Source organism: Dermacentor albipictus, chromosome 6 (assembly GCF_038994185.2).
Source record: "Dermacentor albipictus isolate Rhodes 1998 colony chromosome 6, USDA_Dalb.pri_finalv2, whole genome shotgun sequence".
Classification (NCBI taxonomy): domain Eukaryota; kingdom Metazoa; phylum Arthropoda; class Arachnida; order Ixodida; family Ixodidae; genus Dermacentor; species Dermacentor albipictus.
The window spans coordinates 25,077,349-25,103,552 of record NC_091826.1 but is presented as its reverse complement, the minus strand read 5'-3'; the positions used below and the strand labels follow the sequence as shown (position 1 = coordinate 25,103,552).

The 26,204-nt window shown below is 45.4% G+C and overlaps 2 protein-coding genes across 4 annotated transcripts in view; both read left to right on the top strand.

Annotated features, from left to right (window-relative positions):
* The window catches only part of LOC135896515 (serine/threonine-protein kinase haspin-like), a 29,269-nt gene extending 13,269 nt beyond the window's left edge, over positions 1-16,000 (top strand). For both annotated transcript variants that reach the window (XM_070540181.1, XM_070540180.1), the window contains 7 exons: positions 76-231; positions 679-741; positions 1,994-2,088; positions 6,361-6,434; positions 9,640-9,877; positions 14,210-14,309; positions 15,676-16,000. In XM_070540181.1, coding sequence (XP_070396282.1) covers positions 76-231; positions 679-741; positions 1,994-2,088; positions 6,361-6,434; positions 9,640-9,877; positions 14,210-14,309; positions 15,676-15,877 — 928 coding nt within the window. In that variant the 3' untranslated portion in view covers positions 15,878-16,000. The remainder of the gene's footprint in view (positions 1-75; positions 232-678; positions 742-1,993; positions 2,089-6,360; positions 6,435-9,639; positions 9,878-14,209; positions 14,310-15,675) is intronic.
* A 2,711-nt stretch (positions 16,001-18,711) lies between these two features.
* LOC135896510 (ras-like GTP-binding protein Rho1) overlaps positions 18,712-26,204 on the top strand; it is a 34,913-nt gene continuing 27,420 nt past the window's right edge. For both annotated transcript variants that reach the window (XM_065424939.1, XM_065424937.1), the window contains exon 1: positions 18,712-18,996. Coding sequence is in view for 1 of the 2 variants with exons in the window: in XM_065424937.1 (XP_065281009.1) it covers positions 18,983-18,996 (14 nt within the window). In the remaining variant the exon portion in view is untranslated. The remainder of the gene's footprint in view (positions 18,997-26,204) is intronic.

Below are 26,204 nucleotides of genomic sequence, written 5' to 3'. Positions count from 1 at the left end.
TCTCCAAGTGATCCCTTTGACTTCCTTGAACCTGTACGGTGATCGGCTTCGGTGTGACGTGGACGTCGCTTGCAGGAAGGATCCCCAAGGTTTCGTCAAGATCGCCGAGGGGACCCACTGCGACCTGTTCCGAGTGCACTCGAGGGAGGGCACGAGCGTGCTCAAGGTGGTCAACCTCGAGTTCATCGTCAAGTACTGGGACACCCTGTTCGCGGAGGCGGTCATCAGCTTGTGAGTGCATGCTATCGTTTCTAGCACGCGCAGTATGGCCGTCAATGGGCGCACAGGAAGGAAGAACTGTTTAGAGGTTTAGTTACACGTCGGAAACTTTCACAACTCGTGTTGAATGACATGGTGTTACAACCCCTTTTCAAACGGTATGCTCAAGTCGTCATCATGATCACAAGGCAGGCACACTAAATTCGTAATTTTTGTTATTGCGCATTGGTTTGTTACTACGAACCGCGGATTGTAACGCTGAAGAGAATATGGATGCATACATATTCTAGACGGCGGCCACATTAGACTGAAGTTTTACAGAGAAAGAAGCCCTACGTACATTGACTTATTCTCGATGTATCTGCCAGCTGCCATCACTCCCTTTCAATGGGAACCCTGATGTCATCTATCGTTAAGTCCATCCGCAAGAGCTTATGTAGATCTCTTGATTCGTTTCAGGGAACTGGCGAAGTTGCGAAAGTCGGGTGACTACCATGCGGCAGGTTTCTCCGACACGAAACGGTAAGAAGAGGGAGATAATTCACAACTTTACTGAACAACTAATCCGGTGCCTTCAGACTTCGAAGGAGCCCTGCCATTAGATATGGGGGTTTCCCGGGAAGAGTGCGCTGAGGGCAGGACAGGGAGTGAGCCAGCTCCGGATGGCATGCGGGGCAAAGGCGGCGAGGTTATTCCGGACAGGGTATAAGCCCTGAGCGTTGCCTCAGAGATCAGGCGGCACGCGTTTGTCGACACAGAGCTGTACCTGATTTCAGAGGCCAGGCTCTGAGGAACGTTTGTGAGTGAAGGCGGGTCCATAAGACACGGGTGTTATCAGGTTAATCGGCTCAGTGTCTGCCGTGTGTGTGCCTTGCAGCATGCCCTCAATATAATAGACGAGTTGAAGAGAGAAGAGGGAAGAGACTGTGCCGCCTGCAAGAGCGTTCTGATGTATCGAGATTTTGAGCTGCTGCTTCCTGACTGTAGTGTTAGACTATTAAATATGACTTCTCAAATCAAATATGAAATCAAACGCAAAATCATTTGCAGTACAGTTTCAAACGCTCCCTCTAGACACAGGAACTCAGTTAGGAAGCTGTAACATTGCACAAATTTAGCTAATGGTACCTACACTCTAAAAAAGAAAGAATCGCACCCTTTAGGACTTACCCTGCCAGTAGCCGTCACCAACATTGAGTACACTTCCTTTAACTCTACACTCGTTCCTATCCTTTCAGGAACTGTATGCCATGCTGATACGCGCATAACTGGACACAGCGTTGAAGAAAGGAAATATGCTTAAAAAATAAACGAAGATTAACGTTGGTGGGCAAGACAAGCCCCGATGTGTGCAAAATGTTTAATGAAAGTGTACGTAGGGGTCGGATCACGAAAGTTCGCAGCTCAGGTTTCACGATAAACACGAACTTCTGCTCTGTTAAACGCATGCCACTTCAACTTGATGGGTCACCAATTGTAGGTCGTAACAACCACTACAGGACCAAACGTTCAATCCGAGCTGGTGTGCCCACACTATGGCGGAAATGAATATCTTTTTTTTTTCGCAAATCGCGTGTCATGGAAGCCATTGCGATAGACTTCACGGAAGGTTCTCTCAGAAATCTCGATCCTTTAAATCGGCAATATAAGTGATTTCGATTCATAGCTCCCGCGGCTACACGCCGAGTGAATTTTGCGGCTTGTTCTTGAGTAACCCGCTATTGCCGTTACATTCGTCACTTCTCGCACCGCCTTCTCTTGTCGTCACAACCAGGATATTCTGCGTCCTGGATCGGTACCCTCGAGAGTTGATCCAGGCCTGGAAGGACTACACGTCCTGGAAGCGGACCGACCATCAGCATGGACCCGGTACGAAGCCGAGCCGATAGCGCTGGCGCTTGCATCAGTACAGTTCACGCGTGTAGATCGCGATCTTTTTTATCGAGCGTATTGCTGGAAGCTCACCGTGAGTACCATGATTTAGAAGAGTACTGACGGGACAAGTGAATGGGCGGCGCTCTTAGACGCGAGGCATTGTCGAAACAAGGGAATTCGTAACATACGCACCACTGCTGTGGGGTGCCGAAGGTACGCTTTTGTTACCGGGCGATCATCTACAAGGGGGAGAGAAAAATACGCTAATGAGAGCTGGGGAGCTTGGCATGGATGACACATACTAGTCTGTGTACTAGGGCGAAAGCTTAAAAGTTATACTGACATATATATATTTTTTCCCTACGTGAATGCCAGTTCCGGATTTCGAAAATGAGGGGAAAATTCTCGCAAGCCTCGGAGCGCACTCACTGTAATAAGTATTCTACGAGTCACTTTTGGCTTCGCTTCCCAGAAAGCGCACGCGTCGTGACGTCACACCGCTTGTGGTCACGTGGTCGCAAGACATCGCCACGTTTTAGAAATCGCTCCAACTAACTCGCTAGTCCCTTATGCTGCTATACATCGCACATCATCGGGCTACATCAAAACGTCACTGATGTACATACCGATTGGCTTCAATTCCACCTCAGGCTTGTCCCATAATCCATAATTGTCTTAAGAGTTGGGGGGGAGCCGCCAGTAAGTGCAAGGAGACCCCAGTCAGTGCGTAATCTTTTAGTCTCACCATGCAAGGCGATTTACAAGAAGACGGGTGAAGTTGTTGCCTAGCTAACATAGTACCAATACAAATAAAGGTGCTGTTAACGGTTAGCGCCTAACAGAACATAACAGAACTAGAACCACCACAAAAACGAAACCTCCTTTATATTTGTGACAATGCAACAGAGTACAAATAACAATATAGTGCAGCAGAGCTACTTGTCAGGTATTAGAAAAATGAAACCTGTTTTATTGATTGCTATTCATTAAAAAAAAAAGAAGAGCTAAAGTCTTGGACATTTGGCAGCATACAGACAGGGCCGGGTCGGTAATCGGGACTGTCCGTCAAAATTCGAGACTGTCCCGCTAAATTCAGGATGGTTGACAACGCTAGGTTGGACAAGAGGTGCCCAGGGATCTCTGTATAGGGTCCTAGGTGCAAACCCATGCATATAACCAAGCACCAGGCCGGGGGACATCTCTACCAATTAGAAAAACAGTCTGGTCTACGGCGACATGGAGATTAATACCCAGTGCTTCCCGTATTCGGGGCGCATGCCCTACCACTGCATCACCGCTTTGGGCACATGGCCAGGAGGTCGTGGGATGGATTCCTTACCGCGGCTGCCACGCTCTGACGGGTACGGAATGCAAGAACACTCGTGTATACCATACATTGAGCGCACTTAAAGGACTCCCAGGTGGCCCAAAATAATCTATAGTCCTCTACAACGTCCTTTATACCCCGTGTGCCAAGTTTCAGTTCGTTAATCCTCACAATTTATGAGGTCTGGTTCGCCTCGTATATTGATCCATTACACGACCTTCTTGTAACGTCAAGTAACAACCTTTACGAATAGAGCTTTCCCTCTTAATCGCAGACCTCATACACCAACTTTCATTATCGATACTCGTCACAATGCCCTCGGCGCACAAACTAATCACCTCCCTCCCTCCCCCCCCCTCGAGGTGCGCACCTGGCAGCGTATTGAATGCTAACGCCAAGGCTCTGGTTATCTCGACGAGCAGCGAAACACAGTTCACGTCGGCGCTTTACGTTTGCGTATATTAATTGTTTTTTGTTGTCGTCATTATTTAACGACCCAGTTTCGAGCTTCCTGTTCCGCGACTACCGCACACTCGCCTCGTAACGTGCATCGTTAATTACTTCCCTGCTTTTACGCCTCATTAAACTCGCTTCGTTAGAGATTCCCCGCGTTTCACAAATTTATGCATCGCATTCAATACCGATCGTTTCTTTCTATTTTTTTCTTTTCTCCCCGTTTCCGCGTTCTTACAGGTACGAGACCGACGCACGATAGCACGTTCAGAAAAATTTTCTGGAAAAAAAAAAGAAAAATAATTTCTTAGCCCCAGGTGGTCTGCGATAAACCGCAGCTTAATTGCTGGTCATCAATATTTAGTCATCCCGCGTGATGAAGGTTCTGCGGAAAAATTGCCCGGTAATAATTCCACGAACACGACGACTGCGCGGTCGAGCTCAGGGTCGTTACTGGCGGGCGTTCCGTAATTATAATGTTTAAGCAACTGCGATTGCGTAAATCACAGTTACTTGCATACGAACGTGTCTCGATTTCACTGCCTCTCTTCGCGCACTTTCCATGGTGTTTTATATGCTAAATAAATCACATCAGCTACCTCCCTCTCTCGCGCACAGTACTCATAGTTAAACAAAAGGTCATTTGAGGCACTTGCCACTTGTACCCGCCGCAGGACCGCAATGGTTAGGTAACTCGGCTGTCGAGCGCAAGGTCGTGGGTTGGGTTGCCGGCGACCGCATTCCGAAGTGGAATAAATTCAGAAATTCGGAGCCGTCTGCCCTAACCGCTACGACTGCATCTGCTGTTGCTCTTTGAGCTGCGAAACCCATTCATTCATTCATTCATTCATTCATTCATTCATTCATTCATTCATTCATTCATTCATTCATTCATTCAATCATTCATTCATTCATTCATTCATTCAATGGGCTACTGATTCAACCAATGAAAATAATTAATCATTTGTCAATCGTGTTCTTTATTCGAAAATATCCTTATCTGGAAGCAGTGCGGGGGGTATCGAAGATACATGCACCTTAGCTACTATCTTAGATACTCTTTGGGTATCTTGTATCTGTATCATGATGCTTCTGGCAAGACGTGTGTCACTATCTGTAAATGAAAGAATGCATAGCGTATCTTAAGATACAAGATACTGCTATCGAAACATCAACCTGCGAAACTATGAACGTTGGATGAACTCCGCTTTTCAAGCTGATGCGACTCTCACTGAGCCACCTGAATTTCCACGGGTACTGAATGTTTCATTGTCTGACCTTAACAAGTAAGTTGGCAATACTTCGTGGTTAAATGTCGTACCTATTCGTGCTGCCACCTTTACCGTGTTTCTACGTATCCACTGTGATTGTGTGATATGGAACCGCCTTTCTATTTTACTTAGATATAATTTTCCTTTCTTTAGCTCGCCCTTAAATTTCTTACTGCTACTAATCACCAGGTAATCGAAGTTATAAGTGACAGCAGTGCCAATAACGGCGGTTATCCTGCGACGCTTCGTGCCACTGCAATGCGTACGAAACGTTAATGTTTCGGGCTGCACAAGTTTTCTCGTAGAAGAAGAATCGCAAAAGGATTGTACGTTAATGAATATGTCGCTAGCGAAAGCTTTACGCCAGCTGATAAGTAGAATATAAAAAGTCATTGCAGCTTTGGGTGCTCTCTCTATACGCGATGCGTCCCCAAAAAAATGTCGCTACCAGCGTTGTTGCTGTACACCTGTCCGGTGATCCGGTATCGCGAAGACGGGAATACACTAACGGACAAGGTAAAACTCCACAGCAGTATTTGCGCCATCTTGCAGAGGTTTCTTGACGTTCTCGTAGTTAGATGGAGACCCGCCGTCTGGTCGGCAAGCAGAGCAGCGACTGCCATTAATTACAAACGCGACAACAAAAAAACCACTGACAACGCAGCGTATAAAGAGCTCTCATGGTAAGCAGCTAAAGCAACGCCAGCAAATTGTTTCGCAATGAAAAACATCACACTTTGAGCAAGAAAGACATTTTTTATTAACGGACATTTCATTCAAATAAAACAAGGCTGGTTAAAGTTAAGAAATTTCCAAGCAGACATGTAGCATGTATGTGCGCACAAGTTTGTTGCTAAATTACATAGATTGATAAGAAATTTGCGAAGGCATCTAAGTATCTTAAGATAGAAATGGACAGTATCGAATCGGATGTAGTAATTGCGCCCCCCCTCCCCCCCTCGGCAATATCTTGTATATGTATCTCAAATACTTGTTGCCCGAGTATCTTTTATCGTATCATGAAGCAGTTGCAAAGTATCTTTGCCTGGCCCTGCCCGGAAGCATAACCACGCACAAGCATCATGTTTTTTCAGGCCCACTGATCACCCTATAAAATGCAGTAGCCCAATCAATCAATCGATTGTCACTCGGGTGTGCAAAAGCGTCCGCACATCGAAACATTTCGATACACAATCATGTCTTTCTTTTTTTCAGACACCCTGGACACTGCACAACCATACCTGGTCTTTCGCTTCGCTTACGCTGGCGTCCCTCTGACTCAAGCTAAGGTAAGGACGATCAGTAAGGCTGCTTCGTGATTCACTCGAAACAAGCCAAAAACATGGGGGGGGGGGGGGGGGGTCCCATCATCAATTTGTATTTTGACGAAAATTGACTGGCACAGGAAATTCGCGTAGAGCCAGACGGCAAATGCTTGACGAAGCGTCAAAGCCATCTGTCCTGATGACTTAACAGGAAATCGCGGCCAAAAATAGAATAAAGTCAAATAAAAGGCATGGCGCGTCACACAATACGGTACGCAGACGCAAGTATTGTGAATCTGTTCCAGACCCGCGTATTCTAAATGAATAGTCGTATTCAGCAAATACGAGGTCGGCACCTACAGGCAATACTGGTCATACATTCAACGTCACGTATTAAAATAGATATTATATTATAAAGAAGAACTCACCAGAGCAAGAATGGATCAGACTTTACACCCACTAGATTTTTTCACGTCGATGGCATTGCATGAAGTGCGGACGTTATAAGGAAGCAGTCATAATAAAAACGTTCAGATGACGGTTATGACAGCATTAGCCATACATTACAGTATTATATCGCGCGGCAAAACAAATATTTAACCTAGTTGTAACGTGCTCTATTGGAAGGGCGTCCGCATTTCTTCCCCCTCTGCCGCTGACATCAGAGGTACGGCAACCACCTCGAGGCAGAAAAGCGTGACGATTTCTATCAGGTCATATTATAATAAATGATCATTTAGACAGTGTATACAGAAACTGTGCACACATTTGTCTATAAGCTCAGTACAATCGCTACTAACATGGAGGAAGGAAAAAAAAACTGAGGAGAGGTCCTACCCCCTCCGTGCGCTAGGAGAAAAGTGTGGAAGAAGTCACGTGGTATTTTTTCGCTGTAGTGGCCATGTTGTCGGGGCACAATGGCGCGTTTGTTGCGGGGCTGCGTTCTCGTGCGCGTGCTGTGTGTGTGTGTAGTGACTTTGAAGGAGGAGAAGAGATAAGTGCTGGCGCCGTAACTGTCTCAGGTCATGCGCGTGCTGCACCGTAGGGCTCGTACCGTGGCAAGGGCGTCGTGTGGGCAGGATTGCGCTGTAGTGTCCGTGTTTTGTTCCGCTCTGTTATCTATAACGCGCTCTTCCGGCCGTTCCTGTGGCCAGGTGGGGCAAGGAAGAAGGAAAAAAAAAACAGCGGGAAACGAGTGCGCGTGCAACACATTATACAACGCGTACCACGCCACGGACAATCTGGCAATATATTTGCCGTCTTTGGTGGATTCATGCTAACGTGCCATTTACAGACTGAATCCGCGTGTACTTCAGGATGTGTATACGATTAACGCCTTGTGCAGGTCAGTGACAGCTATGCAGTGACTTCTTTCGACAACGGACTATGCACTTGTGGCACGTAAAAACAGCCACGCGGAAGGATGGGAAAGAAGCGGCTACTGCGAGCAAATAAGGGACGCACCCTCCCTCATTAACCGCAGATGTCTGTGTGTGCTCGAGGGACGCATGGAAGTGAAGGTTGGCGGATGCGATGCGAGAGTGAACGAGGCTCGAAAAAGAGGAACGTGCGCCGACGCGCTCATCAAACGGCTGACGGTCAGCACGTATAAGGCCGGTCAACGCGCCATAGCCGCACGGATACGCGCGTACTGTTCGGCACCGCGCAAAGGATGCCACAGAGAACAATGTACCTCAGGGTGCGCAGTCGGTGCATTTTAAACGCGTAAACGAGGTTCTCCTCTGCTGGTCTCTTCGTCGGCGCACTGTGCTTCGTCACGTCTGCGCTGTGCGCGGCCGTCCGAAACTTCTTCAATAAAGCAAAACGATTCCTATAAAGCCACGACCAGCATACGTGTCCCTTCTCGTACGCTGCAGGTGGGCTAGCCATAGGTCGTGATGTGCCTAAAGTGCTGCTGCCGGTCGTAGCCTGGGCATTCTTGCAGTGCAGTGAAAATGCACAGACTTATGTTCAGAAAAGCTGGCAAAAGTTTCGAGAGACGGGCTTTAATTCTTAAGTCTTAATTTGAAGAGTTTCTTATGAACTCCTTTCAAAGCTAGAGCACAATACTCGGACGAAATTACTTGCGGGGAGGGGAGGAGGGGGGGCAATGGTATCGCGATGGTATACACTGCGATCGGATCCGTTAATCGGATCACTTAAAGCGCCGGCACGTCCGTGCAGCGCGGCGTGGTTGCGCGCCGAAGGCGACAGAAACGAGAGAGAGAGAGAAAGAGTCTGCCCCGACAAGATGGCGGAGTAACGTCAACTTCTGGCGTCACCGAGCTTCGCAAGGAGTGACGTCATGGCCTCTCCGTAGTTTTTCCTTCTTCCATGGCTACGAACAATTTCCTGAGACTTGTCTATACATGGTCCATACATTTACGGCCTCACACTTTTTCTCGACTGCTGTCAGTAGGCTTCCATAAACAACTTTTGTAGACAGTTGACGGCAAATCCTGTAACCTTGCCTTTACAAATCCTGAACACTTAAGAGTTAATTAGCTTTTGTTGTTGTTGTTGCTGTTGTTGGCTGCTGTGTACATACATATGCACGCACAGCGTAAACTGAACTCTCTGAACGATTCCACTTGACATTGTCTGAAATGTAAGTGAAATAAGTTGAATATACGTATCTACCAATCTGAAAAAGCCTACTTATAATGTTTCCCTCTGTAAACCTCCCACCTTGCTGCTTTTTTTAACATCAAGCACTGCACCGAGCAGGTCCCGCCCCCTGTCGTATACGCTGATCACTTCTCTACGCTGTCTGCGCAGCTGCGGACGAGAGCGCGGCTTGCAGTCACCGCGGCGGCGAGGGGACCATAGAACATGTACTTTGCCACTGTCCTCGATACAGCGCGCACCGGTTGTCCCTACCGATCGCGTTGGCACGCCTTGACGACAGGCCACTTTCAGAACAGGCAGTCTTGGAATGCCGACATGGGCTGTCTTCGCACCGAAAGTCGGTCAAGGCTTTGTTGACCTTTTTACGTGGCAGTGGCCTATTAGGCAAAGACTATAATGATCCCATTCCCTCCCTTTTCATTTTTTCACGCTTTTATTTTTGTCACGCTCTTTCCGTCTTTACTTCCCCTTTCCCTTCCCCTAGTGCAGGATAGCAAACCGGAAGTGGTAACTCTGGTTAACCTCCCTGCCTTTCTCTCATTTGCATCTCTCTCTCTCTCTCTCTCTCTCTCTCTCTCTCTCTCTCTCTCTCTCTGCGCAGCTGGACAACGCGTTGCAGCTCCGCAGCATCCTGCAGCAGGTGGCGCTGTCGCTGGCCGTGGCCGAAGGCGCGCTGCAGTTCGAACACCGCGACCTGGGTCTGAACCACGTGCTCGTGGACGAGACGAGCTTCCAGCTGTACCAGTTCTGCATGGGCGGCAAGAGCGTCTTCATCAACAGTTGGGGCGTGCGGGCGACCATCATCGACTTCGCCGCCGCACGCATCAGGAATGCAAACAGTGAGCGTCGCCCATCGCGTTGCCCGGATGTTAGCGAGACGCCGAAGAGCAACTCAATTTACGCTAAACTGAGTTCTCTCGCTCAATTTAGGTGCAAACTTTAGCGGCTGTTTGTGGACAGAAAAAAACTCGTTTAGGGGACCAAAGGACTACACGAGTTTTTACGGTGAACTGAGTTTAGTATCATCCAGCTGAGGGGCAAAGCTTGGGGGACAGTTTAGCGACAGAAAAAAAAACCAGCTAAGGGACTTTGAACAGCAAATCCTTTTTACGGTAAACAGCGTTTGTTCTTAGTCAGTTTAGGGATAAACTTTAGGGATAGAAAAACTCAGTTTGTGGACAATATAATGCACAGCTCGGTTAGCGCTAAACTGAGTTCCCTCGCGTATTTTAGGTGCAAACTTTAGCAGGAGTTTATGAACAGAAAAACACTTGAGTTTAGGGGAACAAAGGACTACGTGAGTTTTGCGGTGAACTCAGTTTAGTATCATTCAGCTGAGGGGCAAAGTTTAGGGGAGAGTGTAGCGATAGAAAAAAATCAGCTAAGGGACATTAAACAGCAAATCCTTTTACGCTAAACAGCATTTGGTCTCAGTCTGTTTAAGGATAAACATTAGGGATAGAAAAACTCAGTTTGTGGAGACTATAATGCACAGCTCGGTTTACGGTAAACTGAGTTCTCTCGCTCATTTTAGGTGGAAACTTTAGCGGCTGTTTGTGGACAGAAAAAAAAACTTGAGTTTAGGGGAACAAAGGACTACGTGAGTTTTTACGGTGAACTGAGTTTAGTATCATTCAGTTGAGGGGCAAAGTTTGGGAATAGTTTAGCGACAGAAAAAAAATTCAGCTAAGGGACTTTAAACAGCAAATCCTTTTACGGCAAACAGCGTTTGATCCCAGTCAGTTTAGGGATAAACATTAGGGATAGAAAAACTAAATTTGTGGACACTATAATGCACAGCTCGGTTTACGGTAAACTGAGTTTACGAACAAAGGTAAAAGCCAATTTGTTGTAAGAAAATTCAGGTTAAGGTCACTGTAGAGCAAATTACTTTATGGTAAACTGAGTGCAGTAACACTTGTTTTGGGCAGGAACAGTTTATTGAATAAGAACGCTCAGTTTAGGGGGACAATAAAGAGCAATTGAGTTTACTGTAAATTTAATTTTCTCTCAGTCACTTAGGGCAGAGTTTAGCAACAGTTTGGAGGAAAAGCTCAGCTTAGGGAAACTAAGGAACAAATCAGCCTAAACTGAAAAATTTTTCTATGAAAAGCATATTTGATCACTTCACATTAGATATTTATTACTAGCATTGTTGACACGAAACTGTTTCAGTTCTGGTTTCCGTTCTACTTCAGCGGAACCTTTTCAGTTCCGATACAGCGCCGCAGCAAAAAGAAAAAAATATATACTTATTGAAATCGGCTTGAAACGATTTATGTTAGTTTGCATAGCGTCAGAGTGCAACTGCAGGTAAACAGCACAAATTAATTTTGCTCAAAAGCTCGACTCAAAGAGAGGTACTCCGGCGGTTCAAACCCCGAGCAGGGGCTCTGAAACGTAAAGCAATTCCAAATTGTTTTTACTTTATTTGCGCAGCCAGCGCTTCACGACTGCTCAAATATTTTTTTTTTTTCCGGTACACCCCCATTTCACAACAGAACCGCTTGTTGGCCTAGTTGGTGCTTGCTAAAAGACATGTTTTCTGCCGCAATGGAACACACACAAAAGGAAGACACATAAAAACAACGCGGCCGCCCGTGTTGTCTTTAAGTGTCTTCCTTTTGTGTGTTTTTAATTGCGGCAGAAAACATGTCTTTTAACCCCCATTTCGCCCGTCGGTCATGCGACGTCACGATAAACTTCGAAAACTCCCCGTCTGATATGACATGTACACACGGATTACCTACGATTCGTCCGAACAAACGAAAATAAGTATTTACGAGTGCTTCTTTTTTTGCACCATTAGCCTTCCGCTATTGGTCAAAAGATTTAGGGTGGCGCCCACCTCCCCCTGTCTGTCCCGGGACGTCAAAAAAGCCGCGATAACTATCAATGTTAAAGGAAGTGTACGCACCAAAGATTCATTATTACGCCGAACAAAAATGCATTTTTTTTTTTCGGAATAGCCGGCGACTGCCCCGTTCCAAAAGAAATCGGTGCCCACCGATCGCTCTGGCACCGATAATCATTCCATTATCTACTTCGACTGCCCTAGCTAGTCCCCAACCAAAGCCTCCCCAATTTAGTGCGCTCCTCCCCCTTTGACAGCCAGTTAGATACGGAAAAACCACTCAAGGTAGGTCCATTGCTATACCCTTTGAAAACAAACAAAAGTGGCCTCCTATAAACGGGGATAACGTTTGATTGGCCGTTGAAACGCTCGATGCTTGCGTCGGCGGTTACGTAAATCTGACGTCAGAACATTGGAATAAAAACAAATTGGAATGGTTTCACGTTATGATGGGGCCCCAGTAACTTTAACCTTTTAAATGGTAGCTCAACAGTATTGTTAATCTAATAAAAACATCTGCAAAAACGAGACAAACCTAAATATTAGTCTGTGCCTCTCAATTTACATCTGTTTATGTTCCTGCTCAACAGTGGCATACACAAAAATGTCAGTCGTAAGCAGCAGCAGATGTTTCGATGACAAAACTGGAGCTCTTCGTCATTCTCTGCTTAGAGCAAATGGTGGTCATATTCTCACCAATGCGATTCTTTTTTCTTTTGTTTAAGCAAGCTGTTATTTTTTATCCCTATAGAGCTGCATCTAAAGAACACACATTGACCTTGCTAATTCAAATATCAAACACCAGTTTCCGACCGTACATCAACCTTCAACCAGCTGGTCAACAATATTTTTGACCTACTGTATCTCGCTTACGTTTAGACAAACGTTTCAAAATTTCAGCTGGTGTGTATTTGAGCAATATAATGAAGAGATGAAGCAAAGAAATGTTCTAGGGCAAGTATTTATCTTGCCAGTTAAAGGGTTAAAAGAAGTACATTTTAGAAGCACAGCTCCGAAGCAATGCGTTCCCGGAAGCAACAAGTCATTTCTAATACACTTCAATTTAAGTACCACTGCGATCAAAAGCAAAGCACAACGCTCACAGAAATAAATAATCAATTTCAATTTCATCTCAACGCACATTTTATTGAAGTCGAGCGAAGGTCAATAGGAAGGTAACAGTATATATGTAACTGTTTTTGTAAGGATTAACTAAGAAATACTTCTTTATTTCAGCGATTATACTGCACATACCTCTCCTACGATCACTGTTACATCTATCTTCGTCTTTGACGACGATAGGCCCACGTATAGAAACGTAGGCCATCCGTTCTGATGTACGTCATCCCTGTTTGTTGTAACTAGTATACCATAGTGTGCTACTTCATCTGTCGGCCCCATTCTTAATTTGGAGTATATCCGGACCAACTCCGATATCGCTATTCAAATACATGTAAAATGTAAAAATGCTTTTTCGAGACAACCATCCAACCAATGTGCAGTAATTTTCCTTTCTTTATTAATTGCAAATGAAAGCGAAAATTTAATTCGAGTATCTCTAATAAGAAAAGCTTTTATTTAGCATCTCAAATGTTTTACGAAAATTTCCTAAAAATGGTAAGCTTGTTTTTATTATATATTTTTTAAATTGGACCATAATGTTTACACATCCGTAACTCTATCCCAATACCAAATATTTCAGTTCCGTAAAAGACAACCGTTAGACCATCTTAAGTTGATTAATTTAACATATGAATTTACATCTTACAAGAAACATTTGCAATGTTTACGAGCGTTATGCAAAAGTCGTACTCTCAAATTCGCAGTGTATTTCAGAGCGGAGCACATTACATCAATTTTGTCAGCTTTATATGTGCTGTAAGGTGCAGTTTACAGAATTGTGACATCGTTTTGCATTGCTGAGTTACGAGTTGTATACTTGATAGTTTGGTTCTTTCTTTCTTTCTTTATTTATTTATTTTTTCGAAGTTTTGCAGTTCTCAGTCATTTTTTTTATATTAGGTTTCATGCTCTAAACAAAAAGATGCGCCTGATACAGTCACGAAATTTTAATTTTTCTTTAAATATAACAAACCTCATCAAAAATCAGTGCCGTGGCTCTTGAATAAGGAGTGCAACTTGCGGTTTTAGTTTGCACATATTTACACCGTGACGTCGTAGGCGCCACAGTCGTGTTCGTGTTCAGCTCGGCGCATAATGAGACATCACGATGCACTCGTACCCGGTGCGTATGCATATATTTACCGTTCAATAAACTTCAATTTGTCGTTCGCGCTGACTTTCGTTTCTCCCGCAGCCGGCCACATCGTGTTCTCAAACCTTAACCACGCTCACCCATGCGAGTCCAGGCATTCGAACGTGTACTCCATCTACAAGGAGATTGGAACCATCACAAAGTAAGCCATACGGGGCGTTTTTTGTTTTTTTTTTTTAGGTGATGCCTTTTGCGAGCAAGCAGCACTAAAAAAACAGTAAAAAAGAAACAACACAAGACTGCGCGCTTCCGTCGCTTAGCATTTTTGGTCCCCTCCCGCTTTTTTTTTTTTTTTTTTAGAGCTGATTGCTTCCGAAACATCTGGGCCCATATTGACAAAACGTTCTTACGCTAAAAGCGTTCGTGCCAGCCAATAGTAATGTAGGACATATTAGCGAAGGTGATCAGCCAATGAAGAACAGCACTTACGAACGAAAAGCTTTATGGATTCGCCTGCTGCCAACCATCTCACCTAGTCGCGTTATTTCCTTCCGGCACTCTCTGTGGTTTTGCGCCGTCCACTGTTTTCAATTACCCGCCTCATGGGCACGCGATCCACGCTCCAGGACCGACATTGAGGGTCCCCTTGTCCTGCATAATCGAACTATATTTCACGAGTAAAGTACCGCACATGTTATGTCACCCAGGTATCTTTAAAGTACACAGACCACTTAGTGCATTAGTGCATGATGTTCAACGGCTTCTTTCTCTTGTATTGGGGCCGGCCGTTCACAGCCCATTAGGCACGGAGCCATTTTTCGGCATACCTTTTAGATGGTCATGAGCACTATCAAAAGAAAAAAAAGGTATACAAGTGTTAAATGTATTTAGATATAGGCCGTAGGTCTCTCTGCGTACATTTTTTATATCGCCATTCTCCCTTCAACAAGCACCATACGTAGTCGTATGGTGCTTGTTGGTCCGAAGACCACGACCATACATAGTCGTGGTCTTCGGAACATTACCGCGTATACAACTCACGCTATGCGTGCACCTGATTTGGGTGTTTGCATTTCGGCATAGCCCGGGAATGATTTGCAGCACTAACATAAACAGTTGTGTGACATTAGACATCGCATAGCATGACAGTAAACATGATTGTGCGCGTCGCAAATGTTGTTCAATTACACATCATTTAGTTAAACTAAAGCATCGCTTTACATAGATGCCAACATGTACCTTGGATCTCCATAATTGTTGCACAAAATCTTAGAAGTTATAGCAAGGTAATATTAGTGAATTACGTCATCCTAACAGCACACGACTTGGAAAGCTGCAGGCGGCAGCTTCATCATTCCGAAGTCTAAAACACCACCAAAACCAAAAAAAAAATATAGATGCAGCATTCACAGGCGTTCGGTGTCCTCATCGCCTGAAGATAGCAATAATAAACACGAAAATTGCGTCATACCGCGGGTCGTTAAGAGTGGTATTTGCGTATTGCTTCGTCAACGTTCGAGCCTGCCGGACTTTTTCGATGTCCCACCGGGCTTTCTCGTTACGTCCAGGGGCAACTGGGCCGGCTACTACCCGAGGACGAACGTGGCCTGTCTGGCGCACCTCACGAACCAGCTGTACCAGGCGTACCAGGGCAAGTTCGCGCGCCTCGGCGACCGCAAGGAAGCCGAGGCCTGGAACGAGATCCACACGTGGCGACTCGCGCTTCCCGAGTACCGATCGGTGTCCGACTTCGTCTCTGCTAAGTTTTGAAATTGAGAAGCGAGACGAGCTTCTCTTTTTTTTTTACGTTAACGGTGTCTTCTGTTTTTTTTTTTTTCCCCTGCTTTTCTTCTTTCTCTCAAATAAATCTTTCTTTGCCTCGGGGCCCTCCAATTCCTCCTCTTCGGATAAGTGCGTGTCCAGCAGTAAAGTGCAGATGCTGCTGAATCTAAAGCATGCCAATCTTGTTCAACACTAAGGTAGCTTGCATATTCCTGCTTACGCACTATAGTAATGCGTAAAAGGTGGCCCGTTAAGTTGCATCGTACTACGCTTAAGGCATTCCACCCCACGTTGACCACTTGCGAAGCTTCTATACGACTGGCACCTTTCAGGCATTGCAGTATTTCCACTGCAACCTTGTTGTGCACAAGGTAGTACTTTTGTTGACTGCTTTGGTGCTGTAATATTGGAACATTCTAGCCATTCCTAGGAAAATTGCACATTTGCGTCTGCCAGTTTCGTGCGGTGCAGCACCTGGGAGCTGTTAAAAGGAACAGCGATGTTCAACTTGTCATTCTATTGCGTTGGATTAAGCCCATGCGTTCTATACCCTTGTACAGAATACTAGAATGCGCCAGCGTCCTACACAATTTACGGCAGTGGTCTTGGCGAAATAGTTTCGGTTTCGGTCCACCGGAGACGGGGGCGTCGTGACGTCACGACACGCTGCTTCCGTCCGTTCCTGCAATCGCTGCGGCCGTCACAGTCGAGCGCGGTCAGAGGACACGCTTGCAGAGTTCGTGTACATATTTTTTTTTTTCAATTAGCAACATCATCATAGCTTGCTTTGCTGCTATATAAACGTGACTAAATTTTGCACTGCGTCATCACGTCACGACAATGTCGATGGCAGCACTTTCAGATCAATTATAGCATAGTGCGCTGTCATAGCGCACTATGCATATCATAGCATATAGCGCTGTCTACCCGGGATTAAAATCGAGGTATACCTCGAGGTTCATTAACCCAGGTATCCGTTGGTAACATAAAACTACGAAGCACAGTCGGCGTCAAGAGTTTACGAGGCACGAGACATCGCAAGAATTTGCATATTTCCTCAACCAGGCCACGGGCAGCTTCGAACATAGAACTGCCCGCCGCGGAAGCTTGGAGGCTATGGCGTTGCGCTACTGACCTCGAGGTCGTGGGTGCGATTGCGACCGCGGCGGTGAAACGAATGGGTGGCGAAAAACGCTAGCGCACTTACATTTAGGTTCACGTTAAAGAATACCAGGTGGTTCGAATTAATCTGCACAGTGTCCTCCTTTTTCAGCTCAGAAGCTGGCACGGTATTTGTGACTAGCACAGTGCTGGGTTATTTTAGCGGCTATACACTCCAAAAATATGAGCGCGAATGCTTTATAGTGAGACAAGCGTCCGGCAAAGCTTGGGCGCTGATTTTACGCATATTACGCAGGACGTTTAAGTTCGCCGCTAAAGCGGATTTCTTGTACGCTGATAACTTTTGTCGTCTGCTAAGCAGGTCGGCCGGAAAGGAGCGCCTTCTGTCCTTCCGGGTTAATACTATATTGAACATGTGCCATTTAAACCAATAGATGGCGCTTGCATCCTATCGCTGAAATCTACTTCCTCCATGCTGAAATCACTTACCCCAAAGGCTGCCTAATACACTGCGCAGCGTTTTGAATTGCGAGCTGCGGTGCCTGTAAATTCATTCTCCGAGGGGCCGTAATCTATCGTATTGGCGCCCTCTCCCCAATCACCTTTGGTAAGGGGGGGGGGGAGGAAGCGACCGGGTGTTGCTATTCGATTAGGCACGTGAAACACCTAGAGTTTGCTATAAAAACTGCTAGAGGGCTAAGCGGGTAGTGTACGGATTTTCCCGATTTTCGCGCCTGTTGAGGTCAGAAATTCTCGGGGCGTTGTTCATTATTGGTTTATCTCTCGGAAATTGCGAGAAATCTTATTACTCTAGACGAATGGATGTCGTGAGTTTCTGCACGCTTGTGTGATCGTTGTGCATTGTTGCACTTGGAATGTAATACGTTAAGGAACAGTTAAACATGGCGTCGAATGCACAATTCATCGTCAAAAAAAAAAAGAACACAACTTCGCGGAAACAGCCTGCAAATTGTTTCGGCGACCATCCTGTTTGTGTACCGATTGTAAATAAACTGTAAGTACGCGTTCTTGCATAACCGGTAATTATATTCCGCGACTTCGCAATATCGTTGAAAACTATTCGTCTGCAAGATCACGATACCGAACCCAGAAAGACGACGGTATAGGCCAAAGTTTAGTGTAATAAACATTTTAACACTAAAGATGAAGGATTTCATCCATGATTTCCACTTTTCAATTCTCGCTGACGTACGAACCACCGGATCTCGTAGGACCCGTAGACCCTATCGCCAGCGTTCCCTCTGCTAACTACAGTATGATATAGTTATAGTTATGATATAGTTATGATATAGATATAGTAGAGATCCCCCTATGGAGTATAGGGCGATCCCATTTTCTGCTTCTCTCGTACGTCGGCAGATGTCACCTCAAACGCCGGTTTTAGACATTAGTAAGAGGCGATTGGAGGATTGGTGGAAGAAAAGTAGGGAAACGACAAAAGACGGAGACGTACAAAAACACAGTTCGCAATAGGGTATCAGCAAATGTGGAAGTGGTATTTCATAGTGTTTTTTTTTCTTTTTTCATTGTTTAACCTAGGTAGGATATTGGGCAGCATAGTAGCAAGAGCTTGGTGGCGCAACCCACCGCCCCGTTTCAAAGGGGACGCTCATAATATCCATCCATCAATCCATTCGGGGCGCTTGACCCGCACACACACTCACACACACCTACGGAGCTGGAGGGGCGGGTACTTTCAAAAGACTACTTATCTGATAGCAGTAAAACAATCCCCCCCTTATCGGACGAACGCTACTTGCGTGCGCGCGGCCCTGAAAGACGCCGGCGTTGCCCCCGCCAGCGAGGCCGTTCTTGTCTCCTTTCGCGCCTCAAGAATCGCCAGCAAACACATTTTTTGTGTTTCGCGAGCACGACGAAACTCTCGCGGCGGCAACGCCTCCACATTGCAGGAGCTCTCGGATCCTATGGCGGCAACGCTGAGGATTCTCCATGTCTACTGACGAGTGAGTATATATACAGGACACGAGGAAGTCTCGCGTTCCTGCACCGGCGGTTTCGTGCGCTGCGAATGATACATGTTATTATTATTATTATTATTATTATTATTATTATTATTATTATTATTATTATTATTATTATTATTATTATTATTATTATTATTATTATTATTATGGGCGCACCCGCCGTGGTTGCTCAGTGGCTGTGGTGTTAGGCTCCAGAGGACGAGGTCGGCGGGATCCAATCCCGGCCACGGCGGCCGCATTTCGACGGGGACGAAATGCGAAAACACCCGTGTACTTACATTCGGATGCACGTTCAGGAGACCCAGGTGGTCCAAATTTCTGGAGTCCCCCGCTATGGCGTGCCTCATATTCAGAAAGCGGTTCTTGTAATTTAATTTTTTTCATTTTTATTATGGCGCGACTGAGGGCCACTTGTTACTATATGGCACCGTTGAGTTTGAAAACATTGGTCATAGATCGTAGCCGTGCATGTATGCATGCATGCATGCGCGTATGTATATGCGTACGAATGTACGCAGGCGAACGTGATGCGATAGCACGCTCGAACGAACGGGTGCAACGTTTTTGAAGCGAAAAGCTTCATTCACTACGCTAGTCAACACCGCGCTTCGCGCGAGCCGGCGTATATCGGCATTGGCTCCGTAAGCGTGTTCGGAGTCGGAATCGGCTCCGTAAGCGTGTTCGGAGTCGGAATCGGCTCCGTAAGCGTGCTCGGAATCTGAATCGGCTCCGTAAGCGTGTTCGGAGTCGGAATCGGCTCCGTAAGCGTGTTCGGAATCTGAATCGGCTCCGTAAGCGTGTTCGGAGTCGGCGCAGGTGGCCACTGCCGCGCGCTATGCGTCATCGTTTGACGTTCGCCGCAAGCGCGTGTTTATCGCGGAGGCCGACTATATAACCGCTTGCCAGAGAATATGCGTGCGCATTCAACATGGAAGGAGAAGAGAGTGATACTACCGACACAGAGAGCTGTGTTTGTGGCTGTACAGAAATTCATAGACAATGTGTCCAACAATGATGAATAAAGAAGTTTAATAATCCTGCATAACTTATGGTATATATCATTGATAAACAATTTGCATAAGTGCACAAGGCACACGTATAGCATAGCCATAAGCTAACCAAAGCATATCTATGAGTTAAACCGTAAGCATAACCATAGGCTAAATCATAAAGCATAACCATAAGCTAAACCGTAAGCATATCCATAATTTAAACCGTAAGCATATCCATAGGCTAAATCATAAAGCATAATCATAAGCTAAACCGTAAGCATATCCATAAGTTAAACCATTAACATATCCATAATTTAAACCATAAGCATATCCATAGGCTAAATCATAAAGCATAATCATAAGCTAAACCATAGGCATCGCCGAACCTTTTCGCTTCGAGATATCCAGGCTTAACCTTAGCTAAGCCCCCCAGCCAGTTTTATTTTACCACTGCTGAATCAAAGCTCAAGCCTGACTTGATAAGAACCAAGAACTTTGTGCGTTAGCAACAATAGCGGCTTTGATATTTCTCGACTCTACTTTCGCGCTACAATAAAACAGGAGATGAGGACTCGGCCTATTGTATTGACATTGTATTGTATTGTGCCAGCATTCAATTTCAGTGCGTCGCCTATTATTCATACCGCGGCGCAGGCACGTACCCAGGATTTTTTTTCGGGGGGGGGGGGGGGGGGGGGGCCCACCACCTCCACCATCATCATCATCATCATTATCATCATCATGTTTTATGTCCATAGCAGGACGAAGGCCTCTCCCTGCGATCTCCATTTACTCCTGTCCTGCGCCAACCGATTCCCACTAGCACCCGCGAATTTCCTAATTTCGTCGCTCCACTTAGTGTTTTGTCGTCCTCGATTGCGTTTTTCTTCTCTTGGTACCAATTCTGTAACCCTAATGGTCCAACGGTTATCTAGCCGGCGCATTACATGACCTGCCCAGCTACATTTTGTCCTCTTGATATCAATTAGGATATCGTCTATACCCGTTCGCTCTCTGATCCAAACCGCTCTCTTTCTCTCTCTTAACGTTATGCCTAGCAATCTTCTTTCGATCGCTCTTTGCGCGGTCCTTAACTTGCTCTCAAGTCTCTGCCCCATATGTCTGCACTGGCAAAATGCACTGATTGGACACTTTACTTTTCAATAATAATGGTAAGCTTCCAGTCAGGAGCTGGCAATGTCTGCCGTATGCGATCCAACCTATTTTTATTCTTCTGTGAATTTCCTTCTCATGATCAGGGTTCCCTGTGAATAATTGACCTAGGTAAACGTATTCCTTCACAGTCTCTATTGGCCGACTGGCGATCCTGATCTCTTGTTTCTTTGCCCGGCTATTTATCATTATCTTCATATTCTGCATATTAATACTCAACCCCACTCTTACACTCTCTCTCTCAAGGTCTCCAATCATTTGTTGTAACTCGTCTGCATTGTTGTTGAATAGAACAATGTCATCGGCAAACCGAAGGTTGCTGAGATATCTGCCGTCGATCTTTACTCCTAAGCCTTTCCAGTTTAATAGCTTGAATTCTTCTAAGCACGCAGTGAATAGCTTTGGAGAAATTGTGTCTCCCTGTCTGACCCCTTTCCCTATAGGTATCTCCCTGCTTTTCTTGTGTAGAATTAAGGTAGCTGTAGAACCTCTGTATATATTCTTACGCGAAGGACGAGCCAGTAAGCCGAGAAACTATTTACAGATTATATTTACAACAACGGTTGCAGCGCTGACCGGTTAGATTCACAGCGTGAGCCCAGTTCGTTCTTCCTCTTTTCTGGAGTGATGGTGAACACGCACCTCGTTCAAACAAACAAATACCACATCCATGTTGCAATATTTTTCAAGCTTTTTACGTAAGCGTTCTGTAGTCCTTGATTACGTAGTGCCTCTAGACTGCTGGTATCTCTACTGAATCAAATGCATTTTCGTAATCTATATAAGCTACATAGAGAGGCTCATTCTACTCTGCAGATTTCGCGATAACCTGATTGATGACATGGGTGTGATCCATTGTAAGGTATCTCTTCCTGAAGCCAGCCTGTTCCCTTGGTTTACAAAATCCAGTGTTGCCCTTATTCTATTGGAGATTATTTTGGTAAATATCTTATATAATCCTGGGAGCAAGCTAATGGTCCTATTATTTTTCAATTCTTTAGCGTCTCCTTTTTTGTGGATTAGTATAATGTCTGCATTCTTCCAGTTCTCTGGGACTCTTGCAGTCGATATACACTTCGAATAAAGAGCCGCCAGTTTTCTAAGCATTATGTCTCCTGATTACGAGAAAGCATTTGATTCTGTGGAAACCTCAGCAGTCATGGAGGCATTACGGAATCAGGGTGTAGACGAGCCATATGTAAAAATACTGAAAAATATCTATAGCGGCTCCACAGCCACCGCAGTCCTCCATAAAGAAAGCAACAAAATCCCAATAAAGAAAGGCGTCAGGCAGGGAGATACGATCTCTCCAATGCTATTCACAGCGTGTTTACAGGAGGTATTCAGAGACCTGGATTGGGAAATAATGGGGATAAAAGTTAATGGAGAATACCTTAGTAACTTGCGATTCGCTGATGATATTGCCTTGCTTAGTAACTCAGGGGACCAACTGCAATGCATGCTCACTGACCTGGAGAGACAAAGCAGAAGAGTGGGTCTAAAAATTAATCTGCAGAAAACTAAAGTAATGTTTAACAGTCTCGGAAGAGAACAGCAGTTTACAATAGGCAGTGAGGCACTGGAAGTCGTAAGGGAATACATCTACTTAGGGCAGGTAGTGACTGCGGATCCGGATCATGAGACAGAAATAATCAGAAGAATAATAATGGGCTGGGGTGCGTTTGGCAGGCATTCTCAGATCATGAACAGCAGGTTGCCATTATCCCTCAAGAGAAAAGTGTATAATAGCTGTGTCTTACCAGTACTCACCTACGGGGCGGAAACCTGGAGGCATACTAAAAGGGTTCTACTCAAATTGAGGACGACACAACGAGATATGGAAAGAAGAATGATAGGTGTAACGTTAAGGGATAAGAAAAGAGCAGATTGGGTGAGGGAACAAACGCGAGTTAATGACATCTTAGCTGAAATCAAGAAAAAGAAATGGGCATGGGCAGGACATGTAATGAGGAAGGAAGATAACCGATGGTCATTAAGGGTTACGGACTGGATTCCAAGGGAAGGGAAGCGTAGCAGGGGACGGCAGAAAGTTAGGTGGGCGGATGAGATTAAGAAGTTTGCAGGGACGGCATGGCCACAATTAGTACATGACCGGGGTTGTTGGAGAAATATGGGAGGCCTTTGCCCTGCAGTGGGCGTAACCAGGCTGATGATGATGTCTCCTCTATCTTTGGTTAAATGGACTGTTATTCCACCATCTCCTCCCACTCTTCATCGTTTCATATCTTGCAGCGCCCTTCTGACCTCATCGCTAGTCATAGGAGAGTTTCTGCATCCTGTTCATTACTGTTTCTAAGTGAGGTATCGTGACTCCTCTGGGTACTGTATACAGGTCAGCTTAGAATTTTTTTGCTGCTTTTACTGTATCTTCGAGATTGCTTATGATATTATCCCTCTTATCTTTTAGTGCATACATCATGGTTTGGCCTATGCCAGGTTTCTTTTTTACTGATTTCAGGCTGCGTTCATTTTTTTACGGCTTCTTCAGTCTTTCACATGTTATAGTTTCGAATATCAGTTATTTTCGCCTTGTGGATCAGTTTTGATAGTTCCGCGAATTGCGTAACGCTGTGCGGCCGCCAGTCCCATACAACCGCGTAGAGCGCAGGACTCTGCGATTCTAGACGTACTGCGCTCACCGAGAAAGGTTAGAAAAACACCCACATAAGCACAGCAGAGAAGTGGCTACGTGAGGCGGTTCGACCGATAACTGTTGATGAGTCATTCAAAGCAAGTAATTACTCTCCACTTCCGGCGGCGTTTTCCCTACTTCCTTTTTAAATAAAAAGATGTTGATCCATAAATATTCTCATAAACACCGGTTAACATTTTTATTATTTGCTTTAGCTTGCAGTTTGGTTGTTGCGTTGGCTCTCTCCCTTAGTAGATCGCTTAATTTCTCAACTCCTTGCGATTTTTGTTTCCGGTTTCCAATTTTGCACGAAAAGTGCTATACAATTAAGAAAAAACAGACGAGGTAACTGGCGACAGTCATCTTGCTTATGGGTTTAAGGGTTATTGCAGGGTTTCATGATGGACGCTCTTTCACATCATTTTATTTCCCACCTTATATAACCCATATCACGTGCATATGGTTCCGGGCATCTGCCAGCGTCGCGGCGAGCCGTAACTCAAGGAAATAATGAAGCAAAGAGAAAAGTTAAACGCAATTGGTGTTTTCTCCGGCCGCAACTCGTTCCATGAGAGTACAGACCAGCTGAGTAACAGCCGCATCCCTCTCCTGGTCCCAGGATCAGCCTAAACAAAGAAGGTAGAACTAACAAAAGCAACAGCTATGCGCGTGACGGTTGAATAGATGGTGACAACTGAGCGCATCTGGACTTAATCGCGCGGGTGCGAAATCTATGAGTAAACTGTCCTTCACATTACAAGAAATGCCGATAACTACCGTCATTTAAAAGGAGAGAAAAAGGCAGCATAAGGCTGACCGATGAACAGCTGCCAAGTCTCAACATTCATCTGGCGGCGCTTTAGGAATGTGTGAGGAGTGTTGGCGTAGGTGGGGAGAGGGGGGGTGGGTATGCCACTTGATTTCGGGGGGGGGGGGGCCCGGGCCCCCCCGGGCCCCCCCGGGCCCCCCCCTGGGTACGTGCCTGCCGCGGCGAATAACGGTTTCAGTGAGATTGGATTGACGCAGTGGTTTGCAGCTTCGAATGACTAGTAACAGTGCATGACGCTGAGAAAATCGATCTCTTCGAAAAAAAAAGGGGGCAGGGGGTTCATTTGTTGTTCGATAATCATACGCCTAAGAAGTTCAAACGGCAAGAATTGATGGCCATAGGTATTTATGGCATATTATACATTCCAGGCGGGGGTAAAATATTCCATATTGAACTTGTAACGTTATTAACCGTAAAGTGTCACTATGTAGTAGCATTTTAGGATTTTTTTTATTCTTGTTTCGTTTTGTTTTTCATGCGTACGTGCTGTAAGCAAGCAATTTCGGTGCAAACATTCGTAGAAGCAAAAAAAAAAAAAACAAGCTTCAATATTGAATAGGGTGTCAATAATGTGCCATCAGAATCCGCCGCAGGTCGACGTACTGAAATTGTATTGTGCCGATTGCTTATAATTGTATTATTCTATATTGCTGCTACTACCATTGTAGTTCTACTTTTTCCAGTACGTTCTCAGTGTTTGCAGTGTATATTTTAGTATGTCTTATCAAGTTATGTTCTCAGCAAATGGCGCTCGTTCTGTTTCCACATTTTCATTATTTTATTCACCGTGATGTGTTACGTAATGTTATGTAACCCCCTATGTAATGCCTGTAAAAGGGCGTTTAGAGTAAGTGAATTTTAAAAAAATTAATGCTGGCGCACGTAACCTATCGACACAAAGGCCGAGTCCTCGTAGCTTGTTTTTCATAGCGACAAAGTAGAGTAGAGAAATATCGAAGCCGCCATTGTTGCTAACGCACCTAAGTTCTTGGATCTTGTCAACTTGGGCTTGAACTTTGATGCAGCAGTGACAAAAAAACATTGTACCCGTTCGTCCGAGGATGCTATCACATCGCGCACGAGCGCATACACACGCGCATGCATGCCTGCACGGCTACGATCTATGAGCAACGTTTTCAAACTCAGCGGTGCCGCATAGTAACAAGTCGCCGTCGTTCACGCCATTAAGCCCGCGTGCAGATTGATGCCACCAAATATGGGCACATTCTAAACTCGGTCATATTAGTAAATGCGCGAATTCTCGCAGTTCGTGGGCAATTAAGCTGCGCTCATTACCGTACGTAGACAACGCGCTAGGACGCTTCGGTGTATTGCATTTGCATAATGGATGCCAAGGGAAGGTAAGCGCAGTCTAATATGGCGGAGGGCTATAGGGGATGTGCCGAAATGTGAGTATTGACAGGCATAGCATACAGTCGTCCAACAGCATCGACACAGAACCTCGTCAAGCTGCAAGAAAGCAGCTTTTTGTTCTTGTCCCAGCGTTAATTTTTTGTAAATGAATGAATGGGAAATAAAG